This window comes from Podarcis gaigeae (genome assembly GCF_964106915.1).
Source record: "Podarcis gaigeae genome assembly, chromosome: 16".
NCBI lineage: Eukaryota > Metazoa > Chordata > Lepidosauria > Squamata > Lacertidae > Podarcis > Podarcis gaigeae.
Genome location: NC_139693.1, coordinates 24,143,133 through 24,156,457, shown reverse-complemented (window position 1 = coordinate 24,156,457; position 13,325 = coordinate 24,143,133). Strand labels below are relative to the sequence as shown.

Here is a 13,325-nt window from a genome sequence, read left to right as displayed (position 1 = left end):
GGCAGTGGAGGACAGAGGTGCCTGGCGTTCTCTGGTCCATGGGGTCACGAAGAGTCGGACACGACTAAACGACTAAACAACAACAACAAAAGGTGAGGGCTGTTACTCTATAATATAAGAACAAGTTCCAACAGTCAGCAGGTGAGGCTTTCAATAAGCAATAAAAAATGCTGGATCTTTCTTTAAAGTCATCTAAGGTGAGGGCTGTTACTCTATAATATAAGAACAAGTTCCAGCAGTCAGCAGGTGAGGCCATCAATAAGTCCACAAGTGGGATGCTTCACTCTATTTCCTGCCTCAAGTAGTATACCATACCTGCCCCTACAGCCCCCAACAGTCAGTCAAAAATCTATGGCCACTGAACATGTTCCAGCTTGCATTGTGCTGTTTTGGGGGTCCCTAGCCCATCATAACTCCCCCCCCATATTTTCTACGCTTCTGCAAATCTTAAGGTTTTCCCGAACCTGTAGATCCCACTTTATATGTAGGGTGGTACCTTTGGCCTCCATAAAAAATGGTCCTCCAGAGTGATGGTATGCTCCTGTTTGTGCAAGCCTCACCTTCTTATTGAATGGGAGCAGAGCGGGGGCATATTTACTGAAATCTCAGCTGACATAGAAACCACTGCCAGTCCTCGCCCATAAACCAACATACAAAACTGGTGCAGTCTTGCCTTCTATGCCACCTAATGTGAGTCTTGTGCTGGTTTCTGAGTCACATATTTATTTTATTTTCCATGCTTTCAGCTGATTTGGCTATGGTAGGCTGAGCTGTGGAGAAGACTTGCTGGATTTTGCTGCTCTTAGCAGGAGAGCCAGGGAAAAGAAGGCAGTGATGGCAGGGACAATGTCTTTGTTGATACCAGCACTGCAGAGACGTACAAATGATGCTGTTGTTCTTGGAGCTGGCTTGGGAGCCCGTTGTGAAAGAATTCTCTGTGTTCCCTGACGTGGGAAGAGAGAGGCAAAGCTAGGAGAGTCAGCCTGGGTTGCAGCAGGAGCAGCAGCAGCAGCAGCAGCAGCAGCGAGAGTTCATTTCCAGAACTCTTGTCCTCCTGGGAGGCAGTGGAAGGCTCCTACAAGCTTCCCAAAAGAGGAAGCTGGTCCTTGCAATGAGGTGAAGAGCCCTTGGCGGCAGTGGTGGTGGGCCTTCCTGAGGGTCCTCTCAGCTCCAGCAAAGACCCCCCTCTTTGGCCAAGGCTTGCCAACACCGGCAGAGGGTTTCTAGGATGCTGTAAGCAGATCTACTAGCGGAGAGGCCATCCCATGTCGGAGAAGCATCCCAAAGTTTCCCTGGCAAACTCTGCTTTGGTGGTGGCAGGGCAAAGGAAGGTTTGCTGCAAGGTGCTTAAACTGAGGGAAAGGTGAAGTACAAAGCCAGGCTGTTTGTTATGCTGTGTTGCCGGCAACAGAGGGGAGAGTAAGGCAACGAGAAGAGGAGGGGCTGAGGAGATGGGAGATGGGTTGGGAATTGGGCTGAAGGTGATGTCTAGTAATAGCTAGAGATTGTGTGCCGCAAACTGATGTGCATTTGTGAGTATTTCCATGTATTTGCATGATGTGAAGAAATTGCAATGTGTGTTCCATGCTTAACAGTGTGGGACTTAGCCCTAGAAAATCCTGGCTGAAATTGAACCTTTTGTGCACAGGTTTTGCATTTATTTATTTCTTCCTCTACTTGTATTTTCCTGCCAGTTATCAACCCAATAGTGCGCTTAGGTTAAAAAGAAAAAGCTTTAGACCGAATACCCAGAAGCCCAAACAGGAATCAGGAAAATGGAGTCAGACTGGTTCGGGGTTTGGGTGGTGTGGGATGTGTTTATATCCTTTTTCAGCCATGAAACACGACAGGTTACCTTTGAAGCATATTGCCATCTCTCATCAGCCCAGTGGTGAATGTGCAATAAAATTTATATCGTGCAAGCTTTCGTTTACTCTGTTTAGTTCCAGTGTACTGCAACTAAAAGGGATCGTCTTTATTCTTGTCTTTCCAGGAGAAAGTGATGTAAAATAGTGGTTGTTTCTGGGGCAGTGAACATTGCTGTATGAGTGGCTGTGTTTTGCATGTTTAAGGGTGGCACATAATAATCATAATCATAAAATTTATTATTTATACCCCGCCCATCTGGCTGGGTTTCCCTAGCCACTCTGGGCGGCTTCCAACAAAATATTAAAATATAATAGTCCTTAAGATATTAAAAGCTTCCCTAACCAGGGCTGCCTTCAGATGTCTCCTAAAAGTCTAGTAGGTTTTTTCCCCTTTGACATCTGGTGGGAGGGTGTTCCACAGGGCGGGTGCTACTACCAAGAAAGCCCTCTGCCTGGTTCCCTGTAACTTCGCTTCTCGCAGTGAGGGAACCGCCAGAAGGTTATAGATTGGGGGGGGGGGGAATCCCCCTAAACCCTAGGAATGAATAAATGCTAGGATTTTTATTAATTGGGATATGGATTAAAACATAAACTGGAGAGCTGTGCCACCTAATTCAAACCAACCTGGCGGAGCTACAGCTATCAAGAGAACAATAAAGGCCATTAACAATACAAGGGAACTTCCCTCTTGCCCCCAGGTGTAAGGAGAGACTGGGGATTTGGGAGGTTGCAGGGTAACTGCTTTGGGGGAGGGAAAGGGGTTTCTGGGAGAGAAGAGGAGGGGAGAGCCATCTTTGGGGAAAGCTGTTTGCGGTGCTGCCTCTAGAAATGACCATGCTATAAGATCTGCATTCCCTCCATGCAGACTGAAGGGAGGGATAAGGTGGATAAACCATATTTCTTAAAGCACGGCAGTCTCTGCCGTGTCTTCTGTTCTCCAAAGGGGCACATAGGCTCTTGCCACCGCTTTGCAGAGAGAGGTGCAGGCACCCGGCTTTGGTAACAAATCCCATCGTACATGCAGTAGCTCTATCTGACCCTCGTGGACAGCTACCATACTGTCATTGGGGCAAGAGGCAGGGACTGATTCTCACTTCTAGTAGAGAACTGCAAGTTCCTTGCATAAAAAAGGGACCCCAGAACTGCCTGAGTGACTGGGTCACTGCAGGTTCAGTTCCTTCTGAAGCATATTAATTATTAACCCTAACACTGAACGGAAAGTCAGTACAGAGGATGAGCAGTAAGAGTATGCACGAGAGATGTAAATCTAACCCTTGAGGCAGGCCTCAAAGTCCATATTGGAGTATGTCAAGAGAAGAGACACTTCGCTTCGTGCAAACAGGTATATTTGGAGGAGAGAGCTATCAGTGGCTGCCATCTATGATGCCTCCCACACTTGGAGTCAAAAATGCTTCTGAATGCTAATAGTTGGAAGCCATGGAAGGGGAGAGAACTCATGCTCAAGCCCTGCTTGCAAGCATCTAGTTGGCAAGAACACTGCAAGAACAGGATGCTGGACTAGACGGGCCACTGGCCTGATCCAGCAGGCTCTTCTTATGTTCATACTGGGGGTTTTTAAAGGAGAAAATCAAAAAGAATTTTGAAAGGGGGGTTAATTTTTTAATAATAATAATAATAATAATAATAATAAATAAGTGATTAATAATAGAAAGTGTGTGAAAATGAATAAAAAATGAAAACTAATGATATTAACGAAAAAGGGGGTTGTGTATGTAATTAAAATAATGTATTGGTGGTAATTTTGACTCATGGGCAGTTTTTATTTCACTACGGGGGCTGGATTCTGGGTCCCTGGGTTAGGACTAAGGTGGCAGTCCCAGGGAGCGGCCTTCGGTGGTTCAGGCCTCCTGCATGGACACCATTACAGTTATTCAAAGAAAAAGAAAATAATAATTTTTTTTTTCCGGCAAGGGAGGTCCCACGCTGCATTTGTTTTCCCCCGGGGTGATCTACAGTGCACGGTTCCCCCCAGGCCCCGGCCTGCTCTTTTTGCAGTAGCAGCCAGGGACGTAGGCTCAGGATTGGGCCAGAGCTAAGCTGCGCGATTCCTCGTGGCCTCCCTGGCCCCCCTGGTGCCCCCCTCCTACCTCTCTCCCTTGGTAGTGGCGGCAGTGGCAAGCTGGTGCTCCTTTTTGCTTTTTGTTTTCTGTTCAGCTGGGCTGTTGGTAGGGTGCTCCCGGTCCTGGTGGGGTCAAGGCTGCTGGGGAGGGGCTAGGGGCTCCATGTGGCCTCCCTGATTGCCACGTTGGGCACCCCTGGTTCCCCTCCCCCATCACAACAGTGGTGGTGGTGGCGGCGGTGTTGCAGGCGCAGGGAATAGCCAGGCAGCGCAGTTGGTGCTGGCGGTCCTCTGGAGCTCTACCTGGCCGTGACGCTCACCATTTTGCCCCGCCAGTAGTCTTATGTTCATATTGTTATGAATTTGTGGGAGCCTTGACTCTCGTAAATTCCTGGGTCTAGTTTAATTGATTAAAAAAGGTTAAGGAGCCCTGACAGTTAAGTCCAATCGCGAACGACTCTGGGGCTGCGGCGCTCATCTCTCTTTACTGGCCGAGGGAGCTGACGTTTGTCCGCAGACAGTTTTTCCGGGTCATGTGGCCAGCGTGACTAAGCCGCTTCTGGCGAAACCAGAGCAGCGCACAGAAATGCCGTTTACCTTCCCGCCGGAGCAGTAACAATTTATCTTGCACTTTGACATGCTTTTGAACTGCTAGGTTGAGATGAGTGAAGTTCCATCCTGAGTTTTGAAATAGTGTGAAGACAGTGCCTGAGTTTTTGTTAGGAGGAGGAAGTTTTAGCATTTCAGTTAGATGTGGTGTAACTGAGGGGGGAAGCGTGTCAGTCTGCAAGTGGTAGCAAGCTGGGGGTGGTCAGAGTATGATGTGGGCTGATTGTTTGAATTAGAGGCAGCAGCAATGGGAGCAACAGGACCCTCTTGGGGTGTGAATGCTATGGACCCCTCCTTCATAGCTCAGGTTGTGTGTGTGTGTGTGTGTGTGTGTGTGTGTGTGTGTATATATATATATATATACCATATATCATAAAGAATGGTGGTGGGGTACACATTTTTATTCTTATTATGATTATTGCTTTGTCAAAATAAAATCTATTTAAAAAATAAAGTAACACTAAAATGGCATTAGCATGGAGGCAACCCTCTGGTCATTATCTATGATAGTGTGTGATAAACTCCTACCTTTTAGGGTTACCAGAATGTAGGGGTGGCTGAATCTGACAGTTTTGGATTCTCTGTTTCTTGTTTTTCCAGTTCTCTACGGTTCCACATCAGTTTGAAAATTTTGTAAAATAGGTCCTCCTGAACATTCGTCAGAATTCTGGCGCAAATTTCTCTTCTTATACACATTTTATATGCATTTTTGCTTAATATACACATTTTGGCAAAGCAATTTCCCCATGTACCTTGCATTTTTTGTGTGCTTTTTCACTAACGCATTCATTTCTATGCATAGTTTGCCCTGCATTGTTGTACACATCTCCTGGCTAGAGAACTGCATTGCAAAATTGTGTGAATTTTCAAGGGTGGCTGCCTTTTGGTTTGTGTGGTGTTTTGGAAAGTGAAAGCTATATAGGTTCATCTTTAAATGCTAACTGAATCTCATTTGTCCCCCATCCGTACCAAAATGTAACTTTTTTCCTCAATTATACACCGCAGAAGGAAACCAGAGCACAGAAACTAAATGGGAAGGAATTCAGTGACTAAAGAACAATTTAAAGTGAGATAAGAGCATTTTTTAACAATGTGGATTTCATTACAAGCAATCAAAGTATGACATGGAATACAGAGAAAGGAAATAAACCCACATGGGCCTTTGATTGATTAAACGTGGGGGGGGGAAGACCCCACAGTCTCCACTGTGCCTCATTTCGAAAGGAAACATGAACCCTGGTTAAATGCCTGGACCCCTGGAATCTTGTACCACCCAAAGACTGGGGTGGTGTCAGTGGTGTAGCGTGGGGGGCGGGCCGCAGCCCTGGGTGCATTTTTTGGAGGGGGTGTGATCAGTTGCCCCCATGACAGGCTCCTTCATTGCCGAGACAGCTTCCTCACACCCAGCCGCAGCTCCACTCCCGGGTCAGGTCTGACCCAGGGGTGGAGTGGAGGAGAGATGGTGGCAGCGTTGCCACCCCTCTCCTCCACTGGGCTGTGGTGTACAAGTGCACCCACGTCCCGCTTTGTGATGAGAGCCTCGGTGGGCTCCCTCTGCCCCCTGCCCCCCTCAGGGGCACACCCCATGCGCCCACCCCAGACAGTGGTACCTTATGATCTGCCACTGGGTGGCATGAAATAATATATGAAGAGAGGCAGCCAAACTGGAGGTGCCACAAAGCTCTAGGTCAGGGGTCAGCAAACTTTTTCATCAGGGGGCCGGTCCACTGTCCCTCAGACCTTGTGGTGGGCCGGACTATATTTTTGGGGGGGCGGGGGGTAATGAACGAATTCCTATGGCCCACAAATAACACAGAGGTACATTTTAAATAAAACGACACATTCTATTCATGTAAAAACACAGTGGTTCCCGGACCGTCTGTGGGCCAGATTTAGAAGGCAATTGGACCTGATCTGGCCCCTGGGCCTTAGTTTGCCTACCCAAGCCCTAGGTGGTCTCCTGTGTGCCAAACCAGGCACAGGCTGGACCTCCCTCCTCTGCCCCGCGACCTCTCTCCCTTTCTTTCCCCTCCAGTTTGTATCAGGTTACCAGTTCTTTCTGTGGATCAGCCTCCAAGGGAAAGGTCAACATAAAGACACTGGGATGCAGTGTTGAATGTCAGGAAAGAATAAGGGAGTCTTGTTACCCAGTTCAGGATCTATTTACAATTTCCATTCATTATTCATTGAGATGAGAATCTCAGCTACATAATGCAGCCAGCTAGCACCATGCATCTATCCCTCAACCCTAGCTTCTGTCATATGCATGCCATACATTTCAAGTACACCCCAGGAACTGTAGTTTATTAAGTGTGCTGGGAATTGTAGCTCTGTAAGGGATAAACTACAGTTCTCTGGATTATTGGGGGGGGGTAGAGGATGTGCTTTATGTGTACTTTAAATGAATAGTGTGCACACAACTTCAGACTGATATGGAGAGGGTGCTGTTGGAAGTAAGCCCATTCTTGGGAGTTTGTATATGCACAGTAACATTCCAAATTTGGATGCTGTTCAATAAATTTGCACACAGCTCATATGTCAAATCTGAATGCTTTTGAGTCACTGAAGAATTTGCAATTATTTTGGCAGGAAATACCGTATTTTTTGCTCTATCAGACTCACTTTTTCCCTCCTAAAAAGTAAGGGGGAAAGTGTGTGCTTCTTATGGAGTGAATGCAGGCTGCGCAGCTATCCCAGAAGCCAGAGCAGCAAGAGGGATTGCTGCTTTCACTGCGCAGCGATTCCTCTTGCTGTTCTGGCTTCTGAGATTCAGAATATTTTTTTTCTTTGTTTTCCTCCTCCAAAAACTAGGTGCGTCTTGTGGTCTGGTGCATCTTATAGAGCAAAAAATACGGTAATTATTATTAATTATACCCTGCCCATCTGGCTGGGTTTCTCCAGCTGCTCTGGGCGGCTCCCAACAGAATATTAAAAACACGATAAAACATCAAACATTAAAAACCTCCCTAGACCTCCCTAAAACTTGCCTTCAGATGTCTTCTAAAAGTCAGATAGTTGTTTATTTCCTTAACATCTGATGGGAGGGCACCACTACCAAGAAGGGCAATTGATGGGTTGCAACCTTGGCAAGAAGTTTAGTTTGATTGTGGGAGAAATTTTATTCAGTTCATATTAAAAGGAGAACCTACTGAATTTGCACTTCTTGCAGGGAGGGAACCACCAGAAGGCCCTCGGTGCTGGACCTCAGTGAACTTGGGACCTTCCGCATAAGGATAATCAAGAGATTATCATTTCTGGAGCTGTAAGGGTCTTTGGATTACTGTAAATGTCTCTGAGTTTGTATAATCCCACTGTTTACACTTAGCAAAAGTGTGTGCGAAAGGAAAGCTGTTGAGCTATTGGGACTATAGCAGGCTCTTTTTATGTTCTTAATTTGGTCATTGGCATCAGCTATGTACATTGCCTCCGCCCCCCAAACCCTGGGAGTTGTAGTTTAAAGGCATTGGGATTTGTAACTCCGTGAGGTGTAAACTACAGTTTCCAAAATTGGGGGAGGGGCTTTAAATGCTTGGGTCCTGCTTGTGGGCTTGCCGCTGATTGGCTACTGCAAAAACTAGAATAGATGTTGGACTAGAACAGGGGTCGGCAACCTGCGGCTCCGGAGCCGCATGTGGCTCTTTTACACCTTTGCCGCGGCTCCGGGGCGCCTCTTCTCTCATGGTGCAGGGAGCGAGGAAGAAGAGGAGGAGGGCGGCGGCAGGAAGGCGCGCCAGGGCGCAGCGGTGGTTCTCCCCTCAGGTGGATGCGGCTGCCACTGCCACCGCCGGCCACACACGGGTGCGTCCACACGCAGGCGCGCTCCCTTTCGCCGTCCACAACCCACCCGACCTCAGGCCCCGCGCGCCGTGCCACGTGACGTCGAGAGCCGCCCACCCAGGCCATGCTCTCCTCAGCCCTGCGCACGAGGCACCTGAGGCGAGGGAGAGAGAGCGCACGCGCTCGAGGGAAATGGTGGGCCGGGGTTGTTGGGGGGGGGGAGTGGTGGTGGTGCTTTGGGATCCTTTTCCGTGCCTTGCTTCTGAGTGGCCGCTGAGTTGAGGGAGAGCACCTGAGGTGAACCACAAAATGGGCCCGCCCTCCCTGTCAGGGAGGAAGGGGTGAATTATGTCAGTGACGAGGAGCGGGTCCAGAGGTAGCCAGCAGGTGCCGTGATGCAGCATCTCGGCCTCAGAGAGAGGCGGGGGATCATGAGAGCAATTGCAGAGGGAGGGGGGCTGTTAGGCACCAAAATCCTGCATGCGGGATTTCCCCCATTCTCTCGTGCCTATGCAATTCCTGCTCCTTCCCCCTCGAGATTTGCTGCAGAGACAAGCAAAAGAAGAAGAAATGGAAGAGTATTAGCTGACATGTCCCCGGATCCCATGGAAAGCACCACAGATTCCTTTGCTTACCAGCTCTTTTTATTTTAAGTTGGCTTCAAACCTGTAATTGTGTAGGTGTATGTATGTATACATAAACACACATAAATATTCATATCTCTTCCCTCTCACTTTCCTTTCACCCTGTTTCTCTGGCACTGGTTTATAAATGCTGCTATGTAGAAATGATGAGAAAGTTGCACCAGCAGAAGGAATGGATATGTGCTGTTAGTAAAAAGAGAGGGAGTTGAACTGCAGGGAGGGACAGACACTTTTCTATGTATTAATTTTTATAATGCCCTCTATGCACATGGTGCTTTGCAAAAAATGGATATGAGAGGTACCATACCCCTCTTTGCTATCTGAAATAGACTCAGGGAAAAGAGAGAGAATGGGGGAAGGGGAAGAATGTGTGGTTATTTACATTTGGCTTGTTTTGCGGCTCCCAGTTTTTTCCCCTCATTGGAAACGGGTCCAAGTGGCTCTTTTTGTCTTAAAGGTTGCAGACCCCTGGACTAGAATAATAGAATTGTAGAGTTGGATGGGACCACGAGGGTAATCTAGTCCAACTCCCTGCCTAGCATGGGGTTCAAACCCACAACCCTGAGTCTCCTACTATACATGGGCCTCCTTTGGCCCCACTCAGCAGCATTCTTAAATTCTTAGACATTTGCACTAAAATGCTAACAAATTGTCATGAGGAATTAAAAAAAAATTTTTTTAATGCAGATTGCTGTAGAAAGGTGGAGCACTGAATGTCAGGCTGGAAAAATGAGAACCCAGTTTACCGAAATGAACAGTTTTCTCCGTTCTTAGCTGCCATTCTGCATATGCCCTAGAACCCTTTGACTCCTTTTTACATGACCGGGCCAATAATTGGGGCTCTTGCCAGCATAATGGAGAGAAAAAAACATTGGCTTCAGCTGGATACCTTCACTTTCAGGGCAGCTCCAGGTGCATGTTAATGCCTAAACGGAAAGCTAATCAGTTGCCAGCTGCTATCCCACAAGCACACGCTGCCGCCCCCACTCCAATTTGGTTGTTAACTGGACCTCATATGATAAAAGCCTTTTTCCAGCTGGCAGCACCCGACTGTCGAACAGAGGTCGCAATATATTTGCTAGCCTCTAGCAAAGTGCCACTAAATGCTTTTACCCTTGAACTGGACTTGTAGCGAAAGATCAGACTTTTTGCAACCAGGAAAGTGACATGAAAATGGACTGGGAAACGGGGGGGGGGGGTGACACTTGATCTGATGCTGCATCATTTAACCTCCCCTCAAACAGATTAGAATGGAAGCCCATGAAATAGCCAACGTAGGTCTTACCCACACTTGCCTTTCCTCCACAATTTCCAAGAATGTACAGCTCCATAACCAAGTGTTCTTTTCTTCACCCCGGGAAACCATTCCTTTACTGCTGAATCAGAGCAAACAGCAATCCAAGAGAAACCAAATGGCTAATTATTGCACTTCAGCTTTTAAGAGCGTGTTTTTCTGGGGAAAGCTCCGGGGCGGAACAAAGAGCGCTCCAGCACAGAGCTTTAAATCACAGACTTGTGCCTAGACAGTGTAAGGCAAAAGGTAAGTGTGGATACGTGTGTAGTCTTAGCTCTCTGGATGAATGTGCTCTCTTTCCCCCTCTAGTTTCAGAAATGTCATAAATCTCTCATCTGACCTTTTTCTGTCTCAGCTGGATAACTTTGCTGGTGGGTGCTTTTGTGTCGCCATCTCTCGCAGGCTCCTACTCTCTAGCTGGAAAAGGTGAAATAAGTAACAAAGAGATCTTTTCTCCCTCACTCTCCCTGGACTTTCCGAGGACGCCAAGGCAAACAAAAAGCTCTGTCCTCCTTAGATTGTCTCTCTCACAAAGCCGGTAATAATTAGCTGATGGATTGATTTTATTTACACGCATGATGCTGGTTTAGATTGTCTTCCTTCTCGGGTTTTGTTTTGATGTATAGATTTTGATCATTTTGTTGTAACCATTTATTTGTCTTATATACTTATCTGTTCTTTAATGATGTGGGGCAATTAAAATGTATTTTTGAAGAAAAGGTGAGGGATGAAAAATGGAATGTAGGAAGGTGCCTTATACCATGTTGGCATGTTGAAACCCCCCAAGGAGTCCTGGGAACTGGCATGTATCCCTCACAGATCTATAATTCCCGGCACCTTTAACAAACTACAATTACCAATATTATTGTGGGGGGGATATATGCTTTAAATGTATGGCATACACACAGCCTCAGTGCCTCTCTATGCTGACTGGCAGTGACTTTCCATGGTTTCAGGCAGGGGGCATTTCCAGCTCAACCTGGAGCTGCTGGGGATTGATCTACAGCCCTTGCTCTAAAAATAAAGTAAGATCCTAGTCCTCATGCTTCTGAATAAAGAGCTGATTTAATAGGGACATAGGAAGTTGCCTTCTACTGAATCAGACCAGGTAGCTCACTATTGCCTACCCTGACAGGCAGCAGTTCTCCAGGGTTTCATTCTCTTTCTGCCCTACCTAGAGATGCTGTTGGGGATTGGATTTTTGGACCTTCTGCATGCAAAGCAGATGTTCTACCACTGAGCTGCAACCCTCCTTTTGGCAATTTGGTGGTTGTGCAAGGGGCTGAGTCTCTAGCATTTGAACCAAGTGCCCTGTCATCACCCTCAAGAGTTTTGGGGTAGCAAGACTAGACCTCCATCTAAGAGATATTTTTGAGAGCCGAGCTGGTGAAATAGACCACAAACTCCATATAGAAACTGCATATAAAAAGTGTTCCATGCAGAAGTTCCTTACATTACCCCAGCCTTTGCCACCCTGATGCCCTCCAGATGTTTTGGGTGGTGCTAAAGGGCACAGAAATGTGGGGAGGGTGAAAGGACTCAGACTGCTTTGGCAAGGGAGACCCCGTTGGCAGTCTCTTTGTCAATGAGGGCAAGGGCAGAGGCAGTCACTGAAACAGTGGGGAATCAAACAGGAACAGTGAACTTCACTCAGCCCAGAACCCCAGAACAGAGAGGGAAGATTGTGTGTGTATGACAGCCTTGACCTATGATGGCTACCTGCTCATGGCAAATGGGCTGCCGGACACCCACCCACCACATGCAAGAACTAACATTTGCCTTGCTATGACTCAGTCAACATTAAGGAAACCAGCCTTTGCCAACCTGGTCTCTCCAGATATGTTGAACTACAGCTCCCATCAGTCCCCCCCCCCCCCTCCAACATGGCTGTATGAAGCTATGGCTGATGGGAGCAAAGTCTGAGGCTGACAGAAGTTGTAGTCCCCAAAGTTAGACTCGGCTAGAAGGCATATTCTAGACTAGAGTATAACTGGTTAACTGCTTTAGCTGCTTTAACCTCGGTGGACTACATCAACACCTTATACTTGGGGTTGCCTTGGAAACTTCAGTGGTGCAGAATTCAGTGGCCAGGCTGCTGACTGGGGCAAGACAGTTGAAGCATATAACACCAATCTCAGCCTGACTACACTGGCTGCCAATTAGTTTCCTGGCCCAATTAAAAGTGTTGGTTTTGAGCTATAAAGCCTTAAAGGGCTCAGGACCCAATACCTCAAGGACTGCCTCTCTCCATATGAACCAACCCAGACCCTGCGATCATCATCTGAGGCCCTTCTTTGTGTGCCTCTTCCGCAAGAGTTCTGGAGGGTTGCAACATGAGAACAAGCCTTTTCTGCAGTGGCCCCCCAATTGTGGAATGCCATTCCCAGGAAGCCTTGCCTGGCACCTTCATTATGTGTTGTAATAGATCTGTGGTGCTGAATGTTCAGGTTAAGTAAATATTAGGATTTAGTTAAAACTTGTACAGTGGTGTCCCGCAAGACGAATGCCTCGCAAGACGAAAAACTCGCTAGACGAAAGAGTTTTCCGTTTTTTGAGGTGCTTCGCAAGACGAATTTCCCTATGGGCTTGCTTCGCAAGACGAAACGTCTTGTGAGTTCTTGCGAGTTTGTTTCCTTTTTCTTAAAGCCGCTAAGCCGTTAATAGCCACTAAGCCGCTAAGCCGCTAATAGCCGTGCTTCGCAAGACGAAAAAACCGCAAGACGAAGAGACTCGTGGAACGGATTAATTTCGTCTTGCGAGGCACCACTGTATGTTGTAACTGAGATGTACTTTAAGATAGTCTCACTGTTTATTATGCAATGCTGTTTACATAGTGATTATGTGTAAAGACTGTGGATCTTAGACATGGATTTTTATTACACATAGATATTAATCTGGCTGGGGAAACCCACCCAGATGGGCGGTGTATAAATAAATGATGATGATGATGATGATGATGATGATGATGTTATGAGTAAAAAACTGCTCCCTTCCCCTTATGGGGTAACCAAGAGCCCATATAGAGTCCTTTTGTAGGTTCTCTATCGGTCGAA

At 47.1% G+C, this 13,325-nt stretch overlaps 1 protein-coding gene across 15 annotated transcripts in view; it reads left to right on the top strand.

The window, feature by feature from the left end:
- GAL3ST1 (galactose-3-O-sulfotransferase 1) overlaps positions 1 to 13,325 on the top strand; it is a 36,684-nt gene that overhangs the window by 11,514 nt on the left and 11,845 nt on the right. For 2 of the 15 annotated variants that reach the window (XM_083717422.1, XM_083717428.1), the window contains one exon: positions 10,675 to 10,810. The exons of 5 other annotated variants lie outside the window; for them this stretch is intronic. Coding sequence is in view for 2 of the 10 variants with exons in the window: in XM_083717423.1 (XP_083573549.1) it covers positions 1,266 to 1,343 (78 nt within the window). In the remaining 8 variants the exon portion in view is untranslated. 8 more of the 15 variants (XM_083717413.1, XM_083717421.1, XM_083717426.1 and 5 more) reach the window with 8 other exon arrangements.